At 36.9% G+C, this 25,715-nt stretch overlaps 1 protein-coding gene across 1 annotated transcript in view; it reads left to right on the top strand.

Annotated features, from left to right (window-relative positions):
- Positions 1–1,718: 1,718 nt before the first annotated feature.
- The window catches only part of LOC134290268 (uncharacterized), an 84,203-nt gene continuing 60,206 nt past the window's right edge, over positions 1,719–25,715 (top strand). Inside the window, exon 1 of the mRNA XM_062857366.1 lies at positions 1,719–1,728. Coding sequence (XP_062713350.1) covers positions 1,719–1,728 — 10 coding nt within the window. The remainder of the gene's footprint in view (positions 1,729–25,715) is intronic.

Genomic DNA, 25,715 nt, shown 5'->3' with positions numbered 1-25,715 from the left:
TCAAGTCTATAAACGGATCAAAGTCACATGCCCAATAAAACTTCAATCATTCACGCACCGCACCGATCCATACGAACTGCGACGAATGACTCAACTATCGAATCATTAATTGTCGTACCGCAGCTATCTTTAGGACTTACCACGACGCTGACATATGTCGTCGGTCGTCGTCGTCGTCGTCGTCGTGCTGCGTCGATAGCTGCGCTCATACCGGTCGAAGCCGCATTTCGGGGGTACATTGACATTGCCTGCGGCCCGGTCAATCTGGTCTGGAAAGGCGGCGCTTCCTGCAACCGGTGCGGTGAGCCTAGTAGGTATGTATCCAACACGTCCGGCACGCGCTCCAAATCGTTTGTCATGCCGATCATTCCTCGCAGTCGCTGTGAGTGTTCATTGAATTGCTCGGAGCGCGTATTCAAATCGGTCGTTGCTGCGTGCCTTTCGGAATAGGTCGTCGCCATCGCAAGTCGTAAGTCGTAACGGTGCCGTGCCGCTGCTGTGCGAGAGGGGACGGAAATCGAACTTTATGCCAAGTCGACCGCTAGTAAACTGTAGCAGCCAGCGATTGGTGGCCGGGTAATGGTGACGACGACATTGACATTGACCAGGTTCGCTTCCAGCGAGCAGCGCAACGCGGTTGACCCTGGTCAGGTGTGGATTGTTTGACTGCCGCCGGGAAGCACGTTCTACCAACAGCGCCCGCGAGGGTGTCAACCCTGATCGATGGGAACAATAATAACTTCTCACGTGCTTATTACGATTTATGAACGCAATGGAATTACATCATCGATCAATTTCGCCCGAACAAGAACGCGATTTGACTTTGGCATGTTCGGCGTTTCCCATCGGCAGCGGAAATATCGACGTGCATCTTCAACTTGCTGTCGTTGACGTCGACGTCGTTGGAGGCGGCGATGTTGCTCACCGGACGGATGGACGAATGATGACGACGTAAGCTGATTGTTATCATTTACTAGCAAAACAAAGCGAACCCGCGGCAACTATCTGTAGTCAGTTGCCGTGCATTAGAGCCAATCTAAAGCCCTGATGAATGGTGACTGCGCGGTGGTGGTGCATTGTGCATACAAAGTGCATCAGACTGCAGCACGATTAAACCTTCCAGGAAACGACTATAGCTTCAAGGGGAAGAAAGATTCGCGGCGTGCCTGGTGATTGTGAGTGATGAGTCTCCGGTAAACCAATGTCATCTGTTTCATCATCATAATCATTGTAATAATTGTTTTAGAGCTGGTTTAAGAGCCAGTTGTTTAGGCCAAAGTCGGATAAATGATAAATGGCACCATTTTCAATGGGCCAATTTGGATAATCCAAATAAGACAAGACCACGTTCTACGACGTAAGTTAGATAAATAAATTTAGTGAGGTGATTTCGGAGATCCTTTTGAGAATTTGAACGTAAAGTGAGAACAGTACTCGGTGGTAAACTAATGGACGGCATCTGACGGCGTCGCATGAAGTACGAATCGAATCAAGTACCCGGGCAAACGAGAATGTCTAAATCAAATCTCAAATCGAATATTTTTTGCTGTCATAGCTCGATGTGATTTTGATGTGTTATTCAAAAATTTAGATAAAATCGCACCAATAACTCAAATAGATATGATATCAGTTTTTGTTCTTTTTAAAATATCTTAAAATTTCTACATAAGAACAAATTTAGTTCTTCTGCACGAAATGGAACACATACACCCATCGAGATGGTTCAATGTTAGTGAAATGCCATGAGCCCCTTTCTGAGCTGCAGTAACGAAGAACCTCATACTCATGTTGCCAGTATATTCACAATAGTGAGCCGCAGTTGAGTAGTAAGTATCGCCGCATATGAATCTTAAAGCCGTAGGTTCGATGCTGGATGTTGGCATTTTTTTTTATTTCAAGAAAAAGGTCGACAAATCTTGTCTGCTATTGTTTTGATCTTGTAATATCTTAATAAGCTATTATTGAGCACTTCTACATTCTGGATTTTGATATTATTTCTGATGTTTTACCTCATAACCCAATCAAACCAATATCAGTTTTTGTTCTTCAGTAATTCAGCTATTAATAACTGATTGCTCTAAGGAAAAAGTGAAAAATAACACGTGTTTGGAGCAATTGCGATGAGGATCGCGATCGGGTGGCATTGTTCAAAAAAAAAAAATTAAAAAAAAACGCGTGTTCGGGGCAGTTGCGATGGGGATGTCGGTCGCGTTGCATTGTTCGAAGGAAAAGGTGAAAAATGACGCGTGTTTGGATCAGGTGCACATTGTCCTTCCTCGTGAAGTGATAAAAATGGATGCACACTTGGTAGCAAACAGTATTGTAGAAAATTGAAGGAGTCAAGGAGTGGTTGCGGTCATCTGGCGACATGGAACTGGGTGAGATCATTCCGAGTTTGTTTTTTTCTTTACATACTAGAAGAAGTTGGGGTAATTTCGCCAATGCGTTTTCATAAGGACTCCTAGAGTCTGTAATATCTTCAAATTAATATTGTAGCTCTGGGGCAGGCCTAAAATTGAAGCGATAAAAATGTTAGAAGAAAGTGATTGCAGTTCACAACAATCATTGAGAAAATTAAAAATAATTGGCTTAATTACCTCAACGGCTGTCGTTCACAGGTAACACATGGGACTACTCTTAGTAAAATACATAATTCGAAAATAGCTATCCAAGCTTGAAAGTTTATGCTCCGTATACTCTAAGTTCAATACTGTGGGAAACGCGCGACTGTTTCCGTTAGTCGGTCAGTTATCTCGGTAGGGAGATGGGGACGCGAATATTAAATACGAAAGGGGCTGTTCATAAACCACGTAGACCGAAATTTGGCCATCTCAGACCCCACCCCTCCTCCCTCGTAGACATTCGTCCATACAAAAAAATTGAAATTTGTATGGAGCGTAGACTTTGACCAGACCCCCCCCCCCTCCCCCCAAAAAGTCTACGTGGTTTATGAATGGTCCCAAATCAGAAACGTGCGATAACTTGCGTGGGAAAGTCGTTTTTACGGTTGTGTATACGACCAATGCGGTGACGCGTTTAATATAGAACGATCGTTAAAGTATCGTACTATCGTGACCAAATTAATCATAATTGGGATGAAGACCGTGTCGTATATTTTCATATAACTAGTGGATCATATCACCTACCAAAGGTGGCTCCAAGATCCACGCCTTACCCTACCCTACTAACAAATACTCCTTCCCGAGACAACTGTGGGGATGCTGTGGATTCCACGGTTTCTAGTACCTAACAACGGTTGTCGAGCTAACATTCCTTCCCCTTTCCCGATGACCGTAAGGACGTGCCCGGCGCTGTTATTGACTTTAAAATATTGAACTCTCGAATTGTGCACATTGAGAGTGTGTAGCTAGTCCCAAGCACCATTCATTGGATCTCTGTGCAACAATCACGGAGTAGCAACTACGACGTGTACGGTTATCTTTGCTTTGCTTGCTTTGCTTTCAGTAATTCAATTAGGCTGATACAAATTTATTTTTCACTTTTTGTCTCCCCCCCCCCCCCTTCAAAAATTTTTGGCTGGATTTTGCATTTTGAGGGGGCAGATAAAAAATATTTATCAAAATTTAGGGTTTTGCTAAAAAATTCTTTAACAAATCCGATGAGTTTTTAATATTTTTCAGATTAAATGCTTTATTATTTTTATCCCCCCCCTCGACCAGCCAAAGGGTGGTGGGACAAAAAGTGAAATATATATTTGTAACGGCCTTATTAATAACTGAATATGTTATTCGTTAGATTTTCTCACCTACTCGGGTATATAAAGAGATGGATAACGAATTAAACACGGCAGGCTGCGATGGGCTGGGCACGTAGCTCATATGCCAGAGGAACGATAAGCTTAAACCATATTCCGTGGAGAAACATTAAGGGGCCGTCAGCTTCGTGGAAGGCCGCATACACGTTAATTTTTGCAGTTGAGGAGGACCTCAGGACTCAAAATGTTCAGGGCCAGGTCCGAGACCAGTGGAGGGGAATGCTTCATTTGGCCTAGACTCACTACAACGAGCTGTAGCCATCAAGTATCAAACATGTAAGGCGGTTTCATTGAGCACAGAACAGTCCCACAAAAATGTGTGTTCTTGCTTCGGAAAGGAAGTAAAGTTGAAGCCCCCGAGATGAACATATACATATCGTTAACGCAGATAAAAAAGATACTCATTAATATATGGCCAAGTATGCTTTGACTTTTCGCTACAGCAGAAGATCTAGAGGGGTCGTACTAGTCACCTCAAGCAGATGCACTCGCAACAGCATGTAAAACTATGCATGTGGATTAGCACAAACACGGTACTACTTCACAAATCCTATTAGTATTGCATAGCTAAGTTTAAACGCACACACACATTAAGCGCACCACGCAGTTCGCCCTGTCTACGGCAAACGCTCTCACTTCACCCGTAATGCATGGTTGCTCTGAGAGATTGATTCTCTCGCAACCCGCTTGAAGCATACTCAGCAACTGCTGTCCCGGTAAAGCTGCGAAGGGTGGAACCCACAACATGTGTGTCATTCCAGGCGTGACATGCTCATCATCATGACATGCTAGCTGATTCGTATCACCTTGGGAAGGGTGATTCCAGAAAGCGGTTCTAGCGATGGTCTCGTGATGGTCGCGATTATTCGCAGGACTGGTTCTCAGTTAATAACTGTGGAAGTGCTCACAAAACATTACGCTAATGAGCAGGCTTTGTCCCAGTGGAGACTTTATGACAAGAAGAAGAAGCCTGCTGAAACTACCCTGAAACCCATGAAACAGCTTGAACCCCCTCTGAGATCCTCCTAAAACTTCCCTAAAACCGTTCTGAAATACCCTGACCGAGTACCCGTAGACGGTAAGTGCAAGAAACTGCTTCTTGTTTGAGATGAATGTGTAGTGAAGCAACGTTAAAAAGAACTTCGAGCGCTGCCGTGGGAGTTGAAGAGAACGCGCGCTCCAGACAGCGCCATGAGGCACATCCTTTGGAGATGGCCTTACTTTGATTGGATCGTTCTGATTTCGCCTTTTTGCCATCATACAAGACTTCCATAGGCCAATATTGGCCGAACAACAGTTGTGTTGATCCATTTGATATACTTGGGTTTTAGACCCCAAGTTGTACCAAAGGTCCGCCGGCATTTCAGTTTTCTTGATTCTGAACTAAATGAGAGGTTCCGGGAAAGCTTAGAATCAAGAATGACTCCAACGTACTTTACCTGCTCGGTCACATCGATTTCAGAATCAAAGAGACGCAAAGGTCGAACGCCATTACGGTTTCGCCTTTCCGTAAAAAGAACAATATGTAGATGTTTTACTCGGATTAACCGAAAGGTCATATTGGCGACACCAACCCTCAACTACCTTACAGGCACTTTGCATCAGGTCGAAAAGGGTGGTGATACACGTACCAACTAGCAATGCTAGGTAGTCGTCGGCAAAACCATAAGTAGAAAAACCGCTATTATTGAGTTGCCTCAATAGCGTATCTGCTACGAGATTCCACAAAAGCGGTGATAAGACTCCCCCTTGGGGGCATCCACAAACACTCAATTTCCTAATCCCTGCTAGGCGCAATGTCGAGAAGAGATCCGGACTAGAAAAATCTATCAAGTTTATAACACATTGTGTTATAATGTTATAAAGTTTTTCTATAACTTATTATGTTATAAACTAGGTGCAGGATGATGTTAAAATAACTAAAATTGTAACAAAATTACACTGGTTTAATCAAAATAGTAACCTATTTTGTTATGATCTGATCAATATTATAACAAAATATGATATAAGTTTTAGCTTCAAGAAAACTAGTTCCTATCATATTTTGATACAATTGTTCAAAATGATTTTCTGAATGTCAAGTAATTGAAACTAAATTATTTCATAATGAGTTATCAAACAACATTTATATTATGTTATAATTGAGATATAATATTTTTAAACCCCAAAGATATTAAAACTTGATTATATCACAATGAGTTATAAATATCAGGGTTTGTTATAATAATGTTATATTTTTGTTAGAATCCTCTAGTCGGGATATCGGGTTTTTAACATTTGATAAATCAAATTGGAAATAATTGGAGATATACCATGAATCCGTGCGGCTTCCAATATGGCATCGAAATTGCACTTTGCTCCTTCATACGATGCACGACCCACTTTTGGAATAAACTTCACAGTAATATCCCGTCAAGATTTGGGAATATACCCTGTAGCAAAACTGCAAACTAGTATTTTTTTCAAAACATGTTTGAAATCATCAAATCCCTTCTGACGAAAAATAGGATAAATCCCATCTGCCCCAGGGAGCAAAGCTATTAAGTGCCCACTCAATCGATTCTATAGTTACAATACTCCGAGCTGAAGCCAGGGAATCATAACTACAAGAAAATCAGGTGCATCCGAAGATGTAATATATTTGTGTGCTGAATAAGCATTCCAGAACTTCCTCTGATGAGTTTGCCATTTGGCAGACGAAGTTCGTTCACTCGGAAATCCTTAGATTTCGCAAGGATTTTGTTTAACCGACTGACTTCACTTAAACTGGAAACATTTGTTCAAAGGTTTTTCCAGCCGGATCGTTCAGCAGACCGGAGAGCTTTCCTGTAGGCCTTGGGAGCCGACCTGAAAGCCTCCGAACCAGCCGAACGTCTTTCTACATTGTTTCCTGAGTTTCGCCAGATCAGAGTTCCACCAGAGGGTTCCTCTTGTAATCTTCACAGACCGTAGAGGGCATGCTTCTTCAAAAGCTTCATTGATGAAGGTTGTTGTAGTATCAACGGCATCATCTAAATCACTAGGAGTGTCAATGGATGATGAGTATCCATGAAATTTGGCCGCAACCAAATCAGTAAAAAGATCCCAGTTTGTTGACCAGGGATTCCTGAAGCGCAGTGTTTGCGAAGTAACATTTAAATGTTTAAAAAAAGACGTAGCGATGGTCAGATAAAGATTCTTCATCTGACACATGCCAATTAGTCAGCTCGTGACTAATTCTACTAGAGCAAAACGTTATGTTTAACACTTCCTCTCTTGCAGATACCATGAAGGTTGGGCGGTTGCCTATGTTAAGTAATGCAAGATCTGTACTACTTAAGTACTCCATCAAACTGGAGTCTCTCAAGTTAATGTCTGAGCTGCCCCAGATGATATGGTGAGCATTAGCATCACTGCTAACAATTAGCGGAAGGCCTTTTGAAGTACAGTATGCGATGACTTGTTTGAAAGCATCCGTACGGGATGGTTCGTCATGCGGTGAATAAACCGAACAATAGACATATTTCCATATGAGGTTTCCAACAGATACATCAATTGTGATAGCATATACATCCCTGGTGGTTAGTTCAGAGATGAGTGTAGCAACTATTGCGATGTTGACAAGCACACAGGCTCGAGGCATGACACGCGAGTTTGCCATTTCATGTTTACTGAAAGTAGCAAAAACCGGGTTAACTAGATAGCAATTTCCCTTACGAAAGTAAGGTTCTTGTACCAAGGCCACTTGGGCTGTATCATTTTGCATAAGTCTGCAAAGTTTGATCGTTGCTGTTCTTTTATGCTGAAGATTGATCTGAGCTATCCTAACCGTAGCCACTACCCAAACTAGGTAAGCTTAAACTCTTCGTAATAACAGCACAACAAAGAACAGCAGCAATAAAACCAGATCGGTATCGAGTGGAAAACGCCAAAAGCGAGGATACACAGAATACACTGCGTAAATCGCATAATGCGAAACCATATAGGTGAAAATTTAAACTAATTAACAACATCTTCATAATCCCGCCCTTATTTAGTCTCAAGTGAGACTAAAGAAGGACAGTTGATTGTCTCAGAGAAACACAAGGTCCACTGCACCATTGCTCCGGTTAGCGCAGTAAAGGCAACATACTGTGGAGGGCGCCCAGGTACTCCACAGGGTCCGTTCACGGTTAGGTTTTTATTAGACCCCCGCCATTCATTCCTAGGCACGGTAAGCATGAAGCCGCATCACCTGTTGGTGTCTCACCACCGGAACAAGCGATCCGTAGTGTTATTCTTAGCCAATTGAGACAATTGCTACCGACACTACACAGCTATCTAGACTGATCGAGAAAAGAAGTTCATATTGATGATCAACTTCATACGAGCTCGAACAGCCGACAATAACCTTTACGGAAATCGCTTAGAAATATTTTCAGAAGTTCTACAGACAATTATTTACGAACTTGCTAGTAAAACTCCTGTACATTTACCAAAAAAGTACTTAGGAATTCTATTGTTTTTTTTTAGGATTTTTTCCAAAATTCCGCTACGAATTTTGTTTGAAATTAAACAAAAAAGTTTTCTAAAAATCCACTGGAATTTTCAAATTATTTTTCTATGAAGCTGTCTGGAAAGACTTTCGGCTAACATTCTGTTGGGAAACTTTTCAGATTTTTCCACACATCTTTGATTGCAAATTTCTTCATGAATTTTTGCAAACCCATCTCCTCCAGATGGGATACATATTCTTAGAGACATTTTACAGAAAATTATGTCTGTAGGTTTTCAGGACACGTTTTCGTTGAATTCTTAAGAAACTCTGCAAAAAAATGTCAAGACAAGTCAACAAATTTCTTCAGATGGTTCGTCCACAATCAAAACAATATTGTTAGGTAGTTTTTGAGATTCAAGTACCCCGTAATTCCACACATAAATCATGTCGAGGTTCCTTAATTTCGACCAGCACAGAAAGTTGAGCTGAGGAACACTGACATACAGGTATGATATCAGAACATTTTCTGGCATATGCATCTATAATTAATCCTGAAATTATTTCTGAAATTTTACCAAACCATAGTACTTTACTTTGTCGATTTCGTACGCTCTATTGATAACTTTCCAACCGTTGATTTTTATGATATGGTTTCATCGGAGAAGTTTCTACATAGAATAAAGTGCATTTCTTATGAAGAGTTGAATGCTATTCATCCATAAGTGAAATAAAAAACTTTTTCAAAAATTAAAGATAGACGTTCTCTAGGATGAAAAAATTGTTTTTTTTTTTTGAACAACTTTGTCGAAAACGCAAGCAAAGCTAAAATCGTTGCTGAACCTTTTCAAAGCAGTAATGTATGCATCCTAGACTGAATTAAAAATGGAAGACAAGTGCAATTTTTGCAAATTCTGCTTACTTTCATATAATGTATTGACCTCACATTGGATCGCCAATATTTGATGCTAGTTTTTTTATTAACCGTCACAACATTTTTTTTTCTAGCATTTCGCTAATAATTTTATCATGCTTAGATTCAGGAACTGTATCAAAATCTGTTTGAGGTTGTAATCATCAAAATCATACAATAATAACTTACTACACTGGAAGATATTTGAGTTTGGAAAATACAGAGCTCAGATTACTTGGAGTTTTGTGTTTACCTGAAACGAGAAGAAAAAAAAAACATTAGGTTGATACAAATTTCATTTTAGCTTTTTCTTTAACAAATCCGATGAATTTTTAATATTTTTCAGATTATATGCTTTATTATTTTTATCCCTCCCCTCGTCCAACCAACAACGAGTGGTGGGAAAAAAGGTGAAATAAATATTTGCATTTGTTAGAAAAAAAAATAGATATAAAAGAATTATGCTTGTAAAAACGTGTGTATTTACATTTTAACAAATTTATATGGCATTATTAAATGCCCATCTATTTTGTATTATGATTATTGACTTTTATTATGGGGAAATTCAGCCCGGGGCGTAATCTATTTTTTCCTGGTTCTATTATTTCAATAGTGTAAAGTACTGTTGACAGAAATAGCACCGATTGATTCCTAGCACCCGAATGATACAGCCGACTTATCGGATTCCGGGTTAGTCTGATAAGGCAGCCAGGGCGCAAGCTAATCTTCTTCAGCCTAGGGGGAAAGATCGCATTCGGTACAGTGGAATATTTTACGCGAACGGCCTCCTATTAAGGTGGGCAATTAGTGGGTTGGTGTTTGTTTGCTATTGCTCACGGCTTCAATCAGACCACAATAAAACAATTTCGGGGAAGGCCTACCAGATAACGATGGTGGAATTGATTCCCAAATTACTGGAATGGATTACATTGTTTGTTCTTATTTATAAAGGCTGAATGTTCAAGAGTGGTTATCGTTGGTGTAAGTATTACATCACACAGTTATACTGAACTTTTCCAAAACCGAAATTTCACATCTTGGTGTTTTTTTTTGCCCAAAATTTATTCTTAAAAATAGAAATCTCCCATCCAAAGATTACCATTGTCAAGATGCTTAGCAAAATTTCATCATTCATTCATAAGGGTTTTTACCTGATTACCGTCTCTCTAATCACCGACTAATAATGATCGATTTTTTTTGCACCTCGCCTAACGCCTCATGACCAATTTGGTCTCAATTACTAATTTATAAATAAGTGTCCATATCATGTAAACAATATTTTAAAAGAACTTCAATTTCCATAAAATAATTTGAATTATTATCCTTTGAATTGTGTTTCCGTCTAATCCACGTCTATTGCGGGCGCAAATTGAATTCAATTCCCGGCACACCTTCTACGTGACACTGTGATACATAGGATGGTCAAAAATTATGATTGGACCATTGGTGTTTATTTAACGGTGATGAAGAACAATTCGGCTAGCTGTTGTTTTGAAGTGGTTGCCTTCGTCATTCGCAAAACCAGAAAGATTGAAAACTTATAAGTGGAGTGAAATTTAAACGTGAAATTTAGTGTAATTGTTCGATTCCAAGTGTTATATAGATATGCTGGTTATCGATTGTCTACATCGATTTGCTTCCATCTAATGAGGCATTGGCAAAGCTAAGTCGGAATATCTGTAATGATTGGTAATTTTCCGTCTCATGTGTCGGGAATTAGTGCATATGACGAAGTAAATTTTTACTCCACCACTTTCTCTGGACGTAATAAGCTCTACATTTCTATAGCACTAATTTCGAACACGAGCCACTTCTGATCAATCACCCGGCTAATAACCACAATAAGAGACACAGAGAGGTCGTTAAACGATGACAGTCCATCACCCGGAGACATGCAAAGACATGCCGATTTTCTCATTCAGTGATTTTGCGCAATTGCAGAAATCTAATCAAAAATTTCTATCAACACGGAACGAGCGAGCCGATCGCACTCGCGCGCGGTGCTGCTGATCGCCAAATCGTTATGCAAAAGCTTTCTCTTCAATTATTATCATCGCCGTCGGTTCGGGGTTGTTCGGTGCTATAACCCGCGGTAGTAATCAATCTGGTATCCCCAGTAGTGGTCTGTGATGCAGCTTGGGGCGATAATTTCTCGCTATGTAAATATGTGTAGCCGCGATTCGATGATGGCGGCAGCGGAGATATGCACCATATCCATCCATATCCATCCATCCACTCTGCGATCGATTATCGGATTGTTTATGTGCCGCTCGTGCGTTGTTATGACGAAATTTAGTTTGATTTGATAACTGTAGCGTTATTTCCCATAAATTACGGGAAAATTTGTATGTCATCAGTGTGTGATGGAATTGCATCGACGTTGCTAAAGGGGCTTCACAGGTAGGTACCAAATGGTACTTTTGAATTGGTCCATATAACTGAAGCGGTAAGTGCACGGATTGTCCGCAAAACCATGCTGATGGTCATGAAATCGATTTCCGGTCTGTCCAGGAACATTTTGTAAATTAAATTTCCATGACTTTTTTGGGCATAGGGAATTATCGTTTCTAAAAAATGGTTATTGGTAGAGGAAACTCTCAGTGTCCCAGTTTCAATCAAGAAGAAGAAGAAGGAACTTGTTTTTTAAAACAAAATAAGTGTCATCAATTTGGAAAAAAAGAAAAAAAAAGTTAAATATATAAAACAATAGGAAATGTAAGAAAAAAATTAGGAAATGTAAAAAATAAAAAAAAGGTATAAATTTAAAAAATTGAACATGTTTAAAAAAGGCAGCCTATTAATTGCACTCATAAATAAATAGAAACGCTCCATAGAAAATCAAAAAGCGCTCCATAAAGAATAAACATATGTTCCATGAAAATGTGCAATGTAACCCATAAATTATTGAAAACGTTCCATACTTTATAAAAAATGTACCGGTAAAACATAAAATTTTCTCATTAACCTTCCGTAACTCGCGCGGTTGGCTACCTGCGTCAGCACCACGCTAATGTTGAGTACAAAAAGCGAGATTTTTTCAACGCGTTGTACAAAATACAACAGCGCGATCGCTCGAGAGTTAAATGTGAAGTTTTGCACCAATAAATAATACTGAAATGCTTCATAATAAAATACAAATGCTTCATAGAAAAATGCAAATGCTCCATATTAAAATTGTACCCATAGAAAATTTAATATTGCTCCATAGAAAAACTAAATTGCACCATAAAAATCAAATTGCACCATAGAAAATAAAAGAATTCTCCATAAATATTATCAAACTGCACCATAGAAAACATGCATTGCTCCATGAAAAATTAAAAATCTTCCATAGATAACATATTCTCATAATTAAATTCGACAGGGCTGGATTGCTTTACATTGCACTGCTTTAGTGGTGCAAATGTTTAAAGTTATGGAGAATTTTCAATATTTTATGGAACAAATTGTATTTTACTTAGTGCAGTTTGATAATACTTATGGAGCATTTGTCTTCTTTCTATGGTGCAATTTCAATTTGTTATGGTGCAATTTAATTTTTCTATGGAGCAATATTAAATTTTCTATGGGTACAATATTAATTTTTCATGGAGCATTTGCATTTTTCTATGGAGCATTTGTATTTTATTATGGAGCATTTCAGTATTATTTATTGGTGCAAAATTTCACTTTCAATGAGAAAATTTTATGTTTTACCGGTACATTTTTTATGAAGTATGGAACGTTTTCAATAATTTATGGGTTACATTGCACATTTTCATGGAACATATGTTTATTCTTTATGGAGCGCTTTTTGATTTTCTATGGAGCATTTGCCATTTGTTATGGTTTAAAAAATGCAAAAAGGCCCAAAACAAGGGTCGAAACGTAGGATGAAATAGTATTACTTCGCTTATAACTCATTCTGATTGAAATGCCAATCATAGAGGGATAGCTTTGTTATTTCGTCGGTCGTTTCTACAATTACTTCTACAAACATAAGCGCGTGGTGATTCCGAAACAATGCCGAAAAAAATAAAGACTTTATCTGCTTGATTTTTTTTGACAATAGTGTCACACATTGTTAACATTTTATATTTTTCACATAGGGGAACTTACATATTTTCGGCAGTTTTGTTCTCTTCGTCATGAAACATGTTGGTCTCAGAGTTGGCCTCGAATCCTTCCCAACCAAGCTGAGTTATATGCTCAAATTTCAGGCAATTCGGCCCACAAAAAACCCGCATGACGAAGAGAACAAACCTGCCGATAATACCCTTCGTCACCCTATGTTATATTTTTATATATATATTTTTTCCTTTTTTTTTACATTTTTAACATTTTTCTTTTTTTCCCTTTTCAGAAAAAAAAACTTTCCAAATATTCTGCGTGCTTAAGCCAGGTCAAAATCATTTTCCAAAGTTATTATGAAATTTGAGAGAAACTGTAGTAATGTAATATTTAAAAAGATGTACGACTATTTTATAAAATTTCTCTCAATGAAAATTTGAATTGAAAGATGTTTGCCACCCACAGTCAAGCGACTGCGTATCTTTAGTGGACCTCATCCGGGATCTACCGCACCGATTGGAATGACCTCGCCCTCTTACGAAGGGCTCATCTAAAATGCAAATCACTGTGTGGTCGTCGTCTTTGGGCAGTGAGCATTGGAATCGATATCTCACCACAATCCACAAAATTTACAGCCTTGACCATTGATGATGAAGTGTGTACCTATGTGTGTGTGTATGTTTGTACCCATTGAGTAGCATAAACAAAACTTTCGTAACGTCCCAAGCTTGGACCGTGTTCGATATCGATACGGAACGGAGCGACTATAGCGGGATCGCCGGTGGAGACGCGATATTGACGCCGCGCCAATTGCCTTATAAAGGGGCAGATGCGTGGATGCGCGCCCCCTTTTTTCTTTTTTTTTTTTTCAATTTTATTGTCGTTTCAATACAAATTGCGGTGGCGGCGGTGGTGGCGACGAAGGTCGACCACAACGATGACGATGATGATAGTAAGACTACTGGGTGTGAATATTACATAAAAGCGGTTTTCAGCATTGGCCTTCTTCCCATGATGTTGTTGTTGCCTGTCGTTCGATTGTTGTTGTGGGCCTGATTTAAAGAAACTGGGCCAACTGTTAGCATCTCTTGATTGTATAGTCGAGTAGAAGACATCGAATTTTGTTTTCAGGAAATTTCGTTTGTTCTGGAATTCCATGCTTGATGTTAATATTAGTCGATTGCGATGAGACGACCTTGGTGGTTTAGTGGCTACCGCTTCTGATTCATATGCTGAAGGTCCAGGGTTCAGTCCCTGGCTTATCCCTTTCCTCCTACGCTGTATTTTTCTATCTACTTTCTCTCTCTTCTACAAATGCATCTCATGTATATTGGTAGGTTCGTAATTTTTCTATCTACTTTCTCTCTCTTCTACAAATGCATCTCATGTATATTGGTATGTTCGTAACCATCGCCAGAACCAGAAACGGATTGAAAAAAGTAGCTTCTCTTTCCTTCCAACTTTCATCACAGTACAGTGTCAATCTATCATTTAACGCCTACAAGTTATGCAGCCAAGCGAATTGTGCCGCTTCACAGAAATCTTCACACAATCTATTACTTTACGCCTGGCATCCATGCACCAATGCGTGAACCCTGTGCCAAAAATAAACATTCCCCACCAACACACCGACATCCGCATGACTTTGTGCAGGAGCAGAGGATTCAACGGTCATTTGGCAACAAGCAATTGCAATCATCCCTTCCCTTCCCCACGTTGAGCAGCAATCTGACGTCATTCTCGAATAAAAATAGCTGACTACCAACGCTCACACACTTAAGTTCCGAACAACTATCTCTTTGGTTTCTTGTGTGAGTGTATCTGATCTGGCGATACTGGAGTAGCACGTGCGGGCGATAAACCAAGCTCAAGCTCAAGCTGAATTTGCTTTGTTGATTACGATGGGATAGACGGTAAAGTAATTTTCTTTGAAAAAAATCAAGCGTCTTGTCATACCATCTGAAGTGTCTGATGTGACCCAAAGAGTCATACTTTTGAATTTGAATTGTGATTATTTTGTAACTCTTCGGAGCCTGAGGGATACAAAAGAAACAATGACATTTTAAAGGAGACCAACCCGACTAGATGGGAAAACCAAAATTATTACATGTTGTGTTATTTTGTTACAATGATTTTTGTAACAACGGTTGTTATAAAACATGTACCGTTAGTAGTTAAAATATCAAAAAACCTAACAAAAGTCGTTCCAATTAAAACAAAAATATAACAAGCTGAGATATAATCATAACATGATTATATCAAATTTTGTTAGACTAAATTTGTGAAATCATTACAAAATTATAACCAGTTCTGTTATATATTTCAGAACACGTTTGTAGTAAGTTATGTTAAAAATCTCTTGACACGAGTGATCAAAATAATAAAAAAAATCAACCTTTTTCGCGACAACGCAAAAAATCTTATAAATTCAGAAATAATTTTGTTACAAAGAAAAAATAAAAAATACTGAAATAAACGTGTTACGAAATTATGTTCGAAACAATCATATAATAATGCATATTAAAACAAATTTTGTTTTACATCTGTTTGCATAAATGAAACAAGTTTTATTATAATTTAGTTACTAAACTTATAACAAATGTTAATATAATTTTGTTATGGATATTCACGTGAGAAAAATCTTATAACAGAATTATATCTACTATTGTTGTTTCTAACAACAGTTGTCATAATTTTATTATGATCTTGTTATGTGCTTCTAGTCGTGAAACCATGGATCTTTCTGGAAAAAAATATGTAAAATTAAAGTTTTTTTTTCAATTAGCATATAAAAAAGAAATATGTAACAATAATCTGATATGCCAACCTTATGACGTCATCCAGAATATGCGTAAATGTTAAACAATCTAGATATTTTTTTCAATGTTTTTCCTGATGTTTTATTGTTTCTCCAATTATTTGTTAAAGCATGCTTGCGTTTCGGTCTTGAAATTGACTAAACAGTTTTAAGATTTCTCCGGAATTAGTCTAAGAAATTTCTCTAGAAATTCTTCTAGGAATTTTTCCAGAGATTCCTCCAAACTTTCTTCAAAAAATGTCATTCTAAGATCATTTGAGGGGGTTAGAAGCCAAGGGGTGTAAGTGACAAAAACCCACTTTCGAGTAAATGAGGTTCAAAGTTTTGGACCAATTTTTCATCCCATACAAAATGTATGGAGTTTCAAAATCAACTCAATTTTCTCAGATTTAGAAACAATCCTAAAAAAGTTCCTGAAAGCTTCAAATCTGAAGAATTTTATGTTATGCTCAGCTCAAAATCGACAAAATGGTCACTTACACCCCTTTGATTCTGGGCCCCACATTTTTAAACTATGGTTCGAAGTTTCTTTCAGAAATTTATCTGGTATTTTTTTTTTTGCAAAAATTCAGAAACTTTTTCGGATATTTTTAGAGGCTCCTTCAGAAATGAAAGCCGTGGATATTTTTAGGCATTTATTTGAAAATTCCTGTGGACAATAAAAAAATCTGGAAACTCCTTCACGGATTTCTCCAATATTTCCTTCAGGCATTTTCTTACAATTCCAAAAATTTTCATTTTTTTTTTCTTAAAAAAAATGAATTTAACAAACTTTCCAAATATTTTGCATTGTAGTTCACCAACTTCGAGTTTTCTAGTACAAATTTAAAGATGCAAAGATAGGAAATTTCTTCAAGGATTGCTACATAAGCTTGTAATTGTACTCCTTTTCATATTTCTTCATTGATTTATGAAGGAATTCTTCCAGAAATATCGTCAGGTTTTCTTTTCAGGAGTTTTCCTTTGGGATTTTTTCGAAAATTATCCTAGGAATTTCTCAAGAATTTCTAGGATTTTTTTCCAAGGATTTCTCCACGAATTCTTCCAAACTTTCTTCCAAAGTTGTAATTCCAGGAGCATTTCTTACAAAGATTCGTAGCTTCATTTTTTTAAAATTGCTCTAGGACTTTTCTTTAGAAATTCAGGAACTTCTTCGGAAATTTTCGGAGATTATGAATTTCTCCAGAGGTTCCTTCGGGTATTACTCCCCCTATCTAGGGATTTTCTCGGGCATATATTTAGAAATTATATTTAGAGATTTTCCTGGAAGCTCCCCAGGTATTGCTTTGGCTTCATTCACTGATTTATTCAGACTTCCATAAAAGATTCTCTCAAGATTCCAAATGATACATAAGAGATAGATTCTGGAGTAATTTTTACAGGAATTGAAATTAGTCCAGAACCAATCCTTCATGTTTTATTTCAAAGACTCCTACAATGTTTTTCCCTTCTTTAGTTTTCTGAAGAATTCCTCCAGGTTTTTTTGGATTGTTTCTGCACACAATTCCTCCAGATTGTAATTTTGGGATTTTTATGTACAAACCCCTTCAGAAATTGTAAAACCAATTTTTCTCAGAATTTCTTCAGAGGCATCTCTAGGAGTTCGTCCAAGCACTCCTTCAGAAAATCCTCCAGAGATCGATTAGAAATATAATGAGGAATGTTTTCAAGAATTTCACCAGTACTTTTGTCTGTGATTTCTACAGATTTTTTTTCAAGGGTTCCTTTAAAAATATGTATAGATTTTTCTAGGAATACCTCCTAATGTATCCCAAGCATTTTTTTTCTTTAAAATCATGATAGTTAAGTGGGCATCTTAAGGCGTTTCTGCAGGTATTTTCCTAGGTACTCATCGAGGAACTGCTCAAAAGGTAAATTTGGAATTACTTCAAAAAATTTTATCCAGAGAATTCTTAAAAAAAGGATGAAGAATGTCTTCTCTAAGATTTCAAAAGTATCTTCAGGAGTTTTTTGATGGATTTCATGAGACAATCCTCCAAGAATTTCACTAATTTCTTAAAGAATTCTACACTATTTTTTGAACAATTTCGGGAAGAATTTTTTAAAAATCCGTGCAGGAATATCTGAAATAAATTTTCCGGGACCTCTAAAGTCATCCCAGGAGATATTTCTGATAGAATCCTTGTAGATTTTTTTTTTTTCAGAAATAACTGAAGGAATTTTTCGAAGAATTCTTGGAGAAACATTGGAAAGAATCTCCAAAGTGATGTAGGATTTGTAAGTAATTTTTTAAAAAGAATTTCAAGGAAGAACTTTTTACTGCGACAGCGATTGACGTTGTTCTGGGAAGGAAAGATGAAATTTACACCGAAACGTAGGACAGTATACGTCAAAGGCATTTAGCTGCTTTATAAAAACTGAAAAAGCCGAGTATTAAGCAAAATGTTCACCAACCGTTATTCTAAACAGTCAGTAAAAATTGTCCCATTTCATTCTTCTAAAATTTCTTAACAAATCCTACATTGATTTGGAAATTCTTTTCAATGTTTCTTAAAGTATTCTTGGCGAAACTGAAGGAATTCAGTGATTTTTGAAGAAGGAATTTTAGCTGGTGTTTTAGAAGAGCAGGAGAATTAGCGAAATATCAATGAAAGAACTTTAGAAAAAAAAAAACTTTGCTAAATTTCTGAAGCAATCACTGAAATTCTGAAAAAGTTTCTAGAGATAAACATATCTCCTCAAAGGAATTCCAGAAAGAATCCCAGCAAGAATTTCTGAAAAAAAACTTAAGCCATTTTTGAAGAAATCTGCAGTATAATCCCTGTATAAGTCTTAAGAGCTGCCTTTAAATAAATATCTGGAGTCCAGGGAAATTCATGAAGGTATCCCAGGGGGAATTTTTCAAGATCTTCTTGGAGAAACTTCTCCGGAAACCCTTGATGAAATTTCTAGAATAAAGAAAATATTGAGCATTTCATAGAAACATTTCTGAAGAAATCTTCTCCAGTATTCTCGAAGAAATCTGTGGACAATTTTCTGGAGAAAAAATCCTAAGTACCGTGAACCGGGGTAAAATTGATCTTCAGGTCGAAATTGAACAATCATTTTCAATTAGATAAGGCATACTAGAAATGGTTTCTTATCAAGTATTTTGCTGTTGGAATCAGATACTAAAAGAAATTTTTAAGCAAACTATGTAATTGTCTGATCATTTTCGACCCGAAGATCAAATTGACCCCAGTTTACGGTACCTCGAAAAACGCATAGAAAAGAGTCTAAAAATCCTGGTAAAATCTCCTGCGGTATTTCCCGTGGAAATAAATTTCTCAAAAAACCCAAGGAGAAATTATTGACGTAATTCTTGGAGGAAATGCCGAATAAATGTCTGGTGTAATATAGGAATGTACGGAAGAAATCCTGAAAGAATCTCTGTATGATTTCCTGCTGGAATCTCTGGAGGAATTCCTGCCTGAATTACTGACAGTAATAATGCAAGTATATCCTGCAAATTATCTGAAATTTCTGTGCACATTCATGTGAGTATTTCCAACGGAATCCCTAGAGCAATTCCTAAACAAATTTCCGGTAAACTTCCTAGAGAAATACCTGAACAAATTTCTGAAGAAATCATTGCAAAAAATTGTAAAAGATTCTAAAAGAAATTCTAAAGAAAATCTTGTAGAAAATTTTGGAGGAATCCCTAAGGAATTTTCTGATGGGCTTTCTAAACGAATCCCTAGAAGAGTTCCAATAGTAGTTCCTGGTGGAGTTTTAGAAGTCACTAATGATAATCTACCCAAAATAATACTTGGAGAAATTCATGAGGGAATAAATAAAGGAACACTTTTAGAAATTTTGTAAGGAATCCCTTGAAGACTTTTTAAAAACATCACCAGAAGAGTTTATGTACCAATTCGTGGAGTAATGGCTTCCTTGGACAAATTTTTGGGGGATAAGGAAGCTTTACAGGAATATCCAGGGGAATTTCTAAAAGATCCAGGAAAAATTTCTGCAGGAGTCTGTGGGAGAAATAGTTTGAAAAATTTTTGGATGGCTATTTGATTTTCTTCATGATTTACTGAAAGCATTTCTGAAGGATTCCGTGGATGACTTCCTGAAAAAAATCTCGTACGCATTCCTGAAAAGAAGTGGGATTTTTAGGAAAACCCATGGACAATTTTTTAGGGAAAATTTTGAAGAACGAAAATTGCGAAGGAAATTCAAGAAGAAAATTCCGAAACAATCTTTGGAAGTTCTTTGAAGAACTTTCAAAAGAAATGCGTGGAAGTTTTTCCAATTCCTGAAGGATTTTCTAAAATAATCATGTAGATATATTGGAAAGAGTCCAGGGATGGAAAGTTTCATGAAAGAATCAATAGAAAAATTTCTGAAGGCTGAATTTATAAAAAAAAATGTGAAAGGAATTGCTGGAAGAATACCTGAAGAAATACCTGATATCCTGATATCAAGAATATCATCCAATGATATTCTTGAAGATATCCATGAGAAACTAAATAAATACATGTAGCCCGTAGATGAATTTCTGGAAGTATTTGTGGGGTATTTTTTGAATAAATTTCTGAAGAAATCCTGTAACTAATTTATAACAACATCCTAAAATATTTATATTATTTGTAGGGATTTCTGAAGGAATAATTGGAAAAAGTCCCAATATCCCAGAGTTTTTTTCACGTGTGGAAAAAGGAAAACTAATACTAGAAACTTAATCTTCTACATATATGGTAAATGTGCCAATCATTGAGGTAATATTGCTTATTGCTTGTTTTGAAAATCGATGAAGTATAAAATTCGAGAAAAAATAGTAAGAAGCATTAGAATATCCAAGGTTACATGGAAAATTTTAAAATTTTCCACATCCCCAGATTCAGAAGAAGATTATGGAAAAAAAACTAAAGTATAAGTGTCAATTTCTTGATTTTGCTTTGGCTGACACAGCAATGTGGAAATTACACTGTTGACAATGCTTTTATAACCATGTGAACAACAGAAACATGTGCTCGATGAACAAATTGATATATGAGTTATGAAAAGAAATCCACGTACTCCGGTGAGACTCGAACTCACAACTCCCAATTCACTAGCTCATGACAATTAATAATAATTTCCTCTGCCGCTTTGACATACATGTGCACAGCAGTGTATGTGTTAGATGTTCTTAGGGTAAAAACTAAATTTTTATACTAATTTTTTGGGTAAATATTTTTAAGTGTGTTATTCTATTTTTAGAAAAAAGTAGATAACATAAAAAAATAGTTTCCAGTACGTTATAACATTTTCGGATCCGAACGGGATTCGAACCAAGACACCTAGCATCGTTAGCAATCTGACGCCTTTGCCAATGAGGCCATCACAACACTTGAAGAGGGCGGTGATAGAAGCTTAGCTGGTTCTACGTATTTCCAGTTTCCTCATTGAAAATCCATGTTTGTCAGACGCACACGAGCCGGGTAGTATGACGTCACATTGAGCTCGTTGACGTATAATTGACTTGATTTGTCGTTAGTGATTTTGTTTTAATCTATCACAACTATATCATATGCAGATATGATAACAGCTGTAGATATAATTTAGTTATATTTCACATTTTTTTTATTTTAAGCAATGAAATGGAATCTATCACAAGGGGTCATCCATTAATTTTATCGTCACTTTAGGATGAGGTAGGGAGGGCTAAAAATTTCCTATTTTATCGTGACGTACTCAAGAGATGTTCCCTAAGGTCGAAGCAAAATAGGTAGAATAAACAAATTCCATGTTATAATTAATTTGTTCCACTTTTACTGTCTCCATGTTCAATAACATTCACTACTTGGTATATTTTTTGGTGAAATTAGGGCAGCAGTACTGTTTTGGTATTTATTGTAATCGATCTAATGTTTTCGCGTGTAAAGATACGTCATTTGTATAAAATTCAACTCAAAATTTTTGGAAGGCATACAAAACGTAGTTCCATGTAACGGAAACATTGTTCGTCCGGTCGCAAATTGCAGCACATGCAACATCCGTCGTTTTAGATAGGATGACTTTGGGTATTATCGCCAGGATTGTTCTATTCGTCTTGAGGGTTTTATCGGCCAAATTGCCTGAAACATCCCGGTCAACCAGTGAAAGATATTTGATATCGATGGATATCAATTTGTATTGAATCGATGGCGAACACTATCGTCAGATAAAGCAATATAAAGGAAATCCGAATCTGGTTGATAGGAATGATCACGCAGAAATGACGCTTGTTTAAAACAACAAAACGCATGATTGATTTACAAACTGAGAATTCACTTACTCCAAAGTTGTATTTCTTACTTAGAGTTTATCGATAAAAACAACCCATTATCATAATTTCACGTTAGAAACTTCAATCTTTTCTACAAAATGAAGTTCACAATCTTCCTATAACTTTCGAACTGTTCATCCAATCAAGTGAGTGATTGTTTATGGGATATACAAATGTGTTGGAAATAACATAATGTTGTTGATGGAGCATCGAATAACTTATGAAAATAGCGCATCTTTTGCATATTGAGAGACTCATGAAGTTAAATTCCGAACATCTCGGAAACGGTTACTTTCAGAAAGGTTATTACAGTAGACGTTCGGTCAGTGCAAGCGGTTTAACTGCATTGCTTTTTAACTACAAGCACCTCCAAATGCCAAAATGGTGCGCCATGTTAGCCCAAATGAACAGAAGGATGAAGTTCACGTTCATTTAACGTCAGTTGATGGTTTGTTGATGACAGCGGCGTTCCAGTTATCGGATTTTTGTTCGCTAAGTGAAACGTAAACATTAGACCTGTTCACTTTTTTTGACCTACCCGTGTCACATCAAATTATCAATCCACATGCAAAAACAAGGCTTCAGTCCAAAATTGAGCCAAATTGATAAAGGTTTAGAGGTGTATCAAATCGATTTTGTGTTTTTTCGAGCATTTTCACGAAAATGTACTTCAATATCCAGAAAATTGCACCAAAAAGGTACCGGAAATACCGTTAAAATATAGTTAGAACAATACTCTACAACTTTGCCGAAGACACTACGGTGTTTAAATTGCGTATTTCAAAGTTATTCAACAATTTTCGTTGAAAAATCACCTAAAAATACAATATTTTTACGATTTTTCATGTAAAAGTCATGTAATTTTACATTGTTTTAGGTGACTAATTTTATGAGCTATTGCTCCTATGTGTTACGAACATTTCGTCCATACATCATTTTAGTGTAGAAATTCGTTTTCATTGACTAATTATCAAAAGTTTGTCACGTTGATACTAAAAATTGTACAGAGTTGCCAGCACGAAATAAAACAAAGTTACCCATGATTTAAACGTCATTACACTTCTTTGTCTCTTCTGCATCAGTTTCAATTTGGTGCAGTTGGTTGAGCATGAGATTGTGGATTCGAAGATTCAAGGTTCGAGTCCTGAAATAGCATTTTTTTTGCGTCTCGATCCTGCTATAAGTTGATGAAACTACGCACTGCATACTGCATCTCATTGCAACTTGGCATCATAGCATTGTTTCGGAACCGTGGAGTGCATAGTAAGAATGAAGTTTCCCTTCATCATGTAGTTGTGCTTATTTGTGGGTAGATAGATAACAAGTAAGCTTCACCCACAGTTGTCTGTAAAATGTTGCATCTAGAAGCAGTTCCATCATCGTATTGAATTGTTTTAGCTAAATTAATCATTATCAAACAGATGCTCAATATTTCGCCCAGCTGATATCGTCGACACGATTTATTGTCATCAAGTATAAACCAAATATCTATCAAGTCCTGGAATGGGCTTAATTTGCAAGTTCCGATCATTATTGTTTGGGAGATTGCGTGTAAGTCATGGCAGATTTATCATCCTAACTGCTACAAAGAAAGAAAAAAAAAGTTTATCATGTATTTGAGCTTGAACCTGGGACCTTCGGATCCGCAAGCTCGAGCCTTACCATCTGCACCATTTCTGATACTTAAATCAAAAGACATTAGAATACGATGGCATGACGTCTTAATCATGGGTAACTTTGTTTTAATTCGTGCTGGTAACTCTGTGCGATTTTTAGTATCAACGTGACATACTTTTGATAATTAGTCAATGAAAACGAATTCCTACACAAAAACGATGTATGGACGAAATGTCCGTTACACAAAGGAGTTATCGCTAATTAATTTAGTCACCTAAAACAATGTAAAATTACATGACTTTTATATGTAAAATCGTAAAAATATCGTGTTTTTTCGTGATTTTTTAACTAAAATTGTTGAATAACTTCGAAATACGCAATTTAAACACCGTAGTATCTTCGGCAAAGTTGTAGAGTATTGTTCTAACTATATCTTAACGGTATCTCCGGCATCTTTTTGGAGCAATTTTGTGAATTTCTGAGTAAATTTCTGTGAAAACGGCTAAAAAAGCACAAAATCGATTTGATACACCTATAAATCTTCATCAATTTGGCACAATTTTGGACTGAAGACTTGGTTTTGCATGTGGATTGATAATTTGATGTGTCACGGAGAATCGGAGAAAAAAAGTTTCAAAGTGAACAGGTCTAGTAAACATGTTGCAGTTATCGAACGTATACTGTATCTTTGATATCCTACTAAAATTTGAAAACGGTCTGATAAAAAGTTCCAAACCTTTTTTCACGTTGTTTACTCGACTACCTATCGCGTATGAAAGGTTTACAGAGAAGATAGAAAAGCTAATGATCTGATGAAGGGGAAGATTGTCAATGTATTCTTGATTTGTTTCACACCAGACAAGACTTAACAATTGTGCCACAAAACTAACCCAACATCATCTAGATTCTAGAAAATACTGTGCTGTTGCGTCAACAGGTTCTTCGCCACAGCTTCCAGCAGAAATTCTGTTCTTTAAAACGCTACAAAGCACTGCTGGTTTTGGAAGAATTTAACAGATTATAACTAAATGATAACTCTGTTGCAGTTTTTTTTTTAAACAAATATGACGCCGTCCTCAAATTACGCGTCGCTCAAGAGAGAGGGAAAAGTATAACCAAACGTTAAGGTCAATACAAAAATTTTAGGACTTTCATACAAAAAAGCATAACGAAAGAGGGGGGGGGGGGTTGTTACAACATGACGATTTAGCGTTGCGTTCTAAATGAATGCTATAAGTTTTGTTTTATGGCTTTTGACTCGAGTGGTCAGTATTACAAAAATGATCAAACTATTTCGCGTCAATATGCAAAACCTAACACATTTTGTAATTATTTTCTTACAAAAAATGTAGCAAATACTACAATGAATGTGTTACGATATTTTGTTATAAGCAATTATTTTGATATGCATAATGTAACAAATGCTGTTATATATCTGTTTGAATAAATAATACAAGTTTTGTTATAGTTTTGTTTTTAAAATAATAACAAATTTTGTTACAATTTTGTTATGGTTTTTCACATATACGAATCCTTCCAACAAAATTATATCAAATTGTGTTATTTCTAACAACGGTTGTAATAATTTTGTTATAATCTTGTTAGGAGCTTCTAGTCGGGCATCTAATCCCATCCGAAGGAGGTTTGGATTGTGAAGAGAAAATAACCATGTGTGACTGTGGAATCAAGTTCAGTTCTAGGCCTACTGGCGACGGAGATAGTCAAGTGACTCCGTAGCTTTAAGGAATAGAAGCGCCCGTCTAGCGAATTGGGAGTCGTGAGTTGGAGTCTCACCGGAGTACGTGGATTTCTTTTCATAACTCAAATATCAAT

The sequence above is a fragment of the Aedes albopictus genome, chromosome 3, assembly GCF_035046485.1.
Source record: "Aedes albopictus strain Foshan chromosome 3, AalbF5, whole genome shotgun sequence".
Taxonomy (NCBI): Eukaryota; Metazoa; Arthropoda; class Insecta; order Diptera; family Culicidae; genus Aedes; species Aedes albopictus.
The sequence above is the reverse complement of the archived record's forward strand: the minus strand, read 5'-3'. Positions and strand labels throughout refer to the sequence as shown.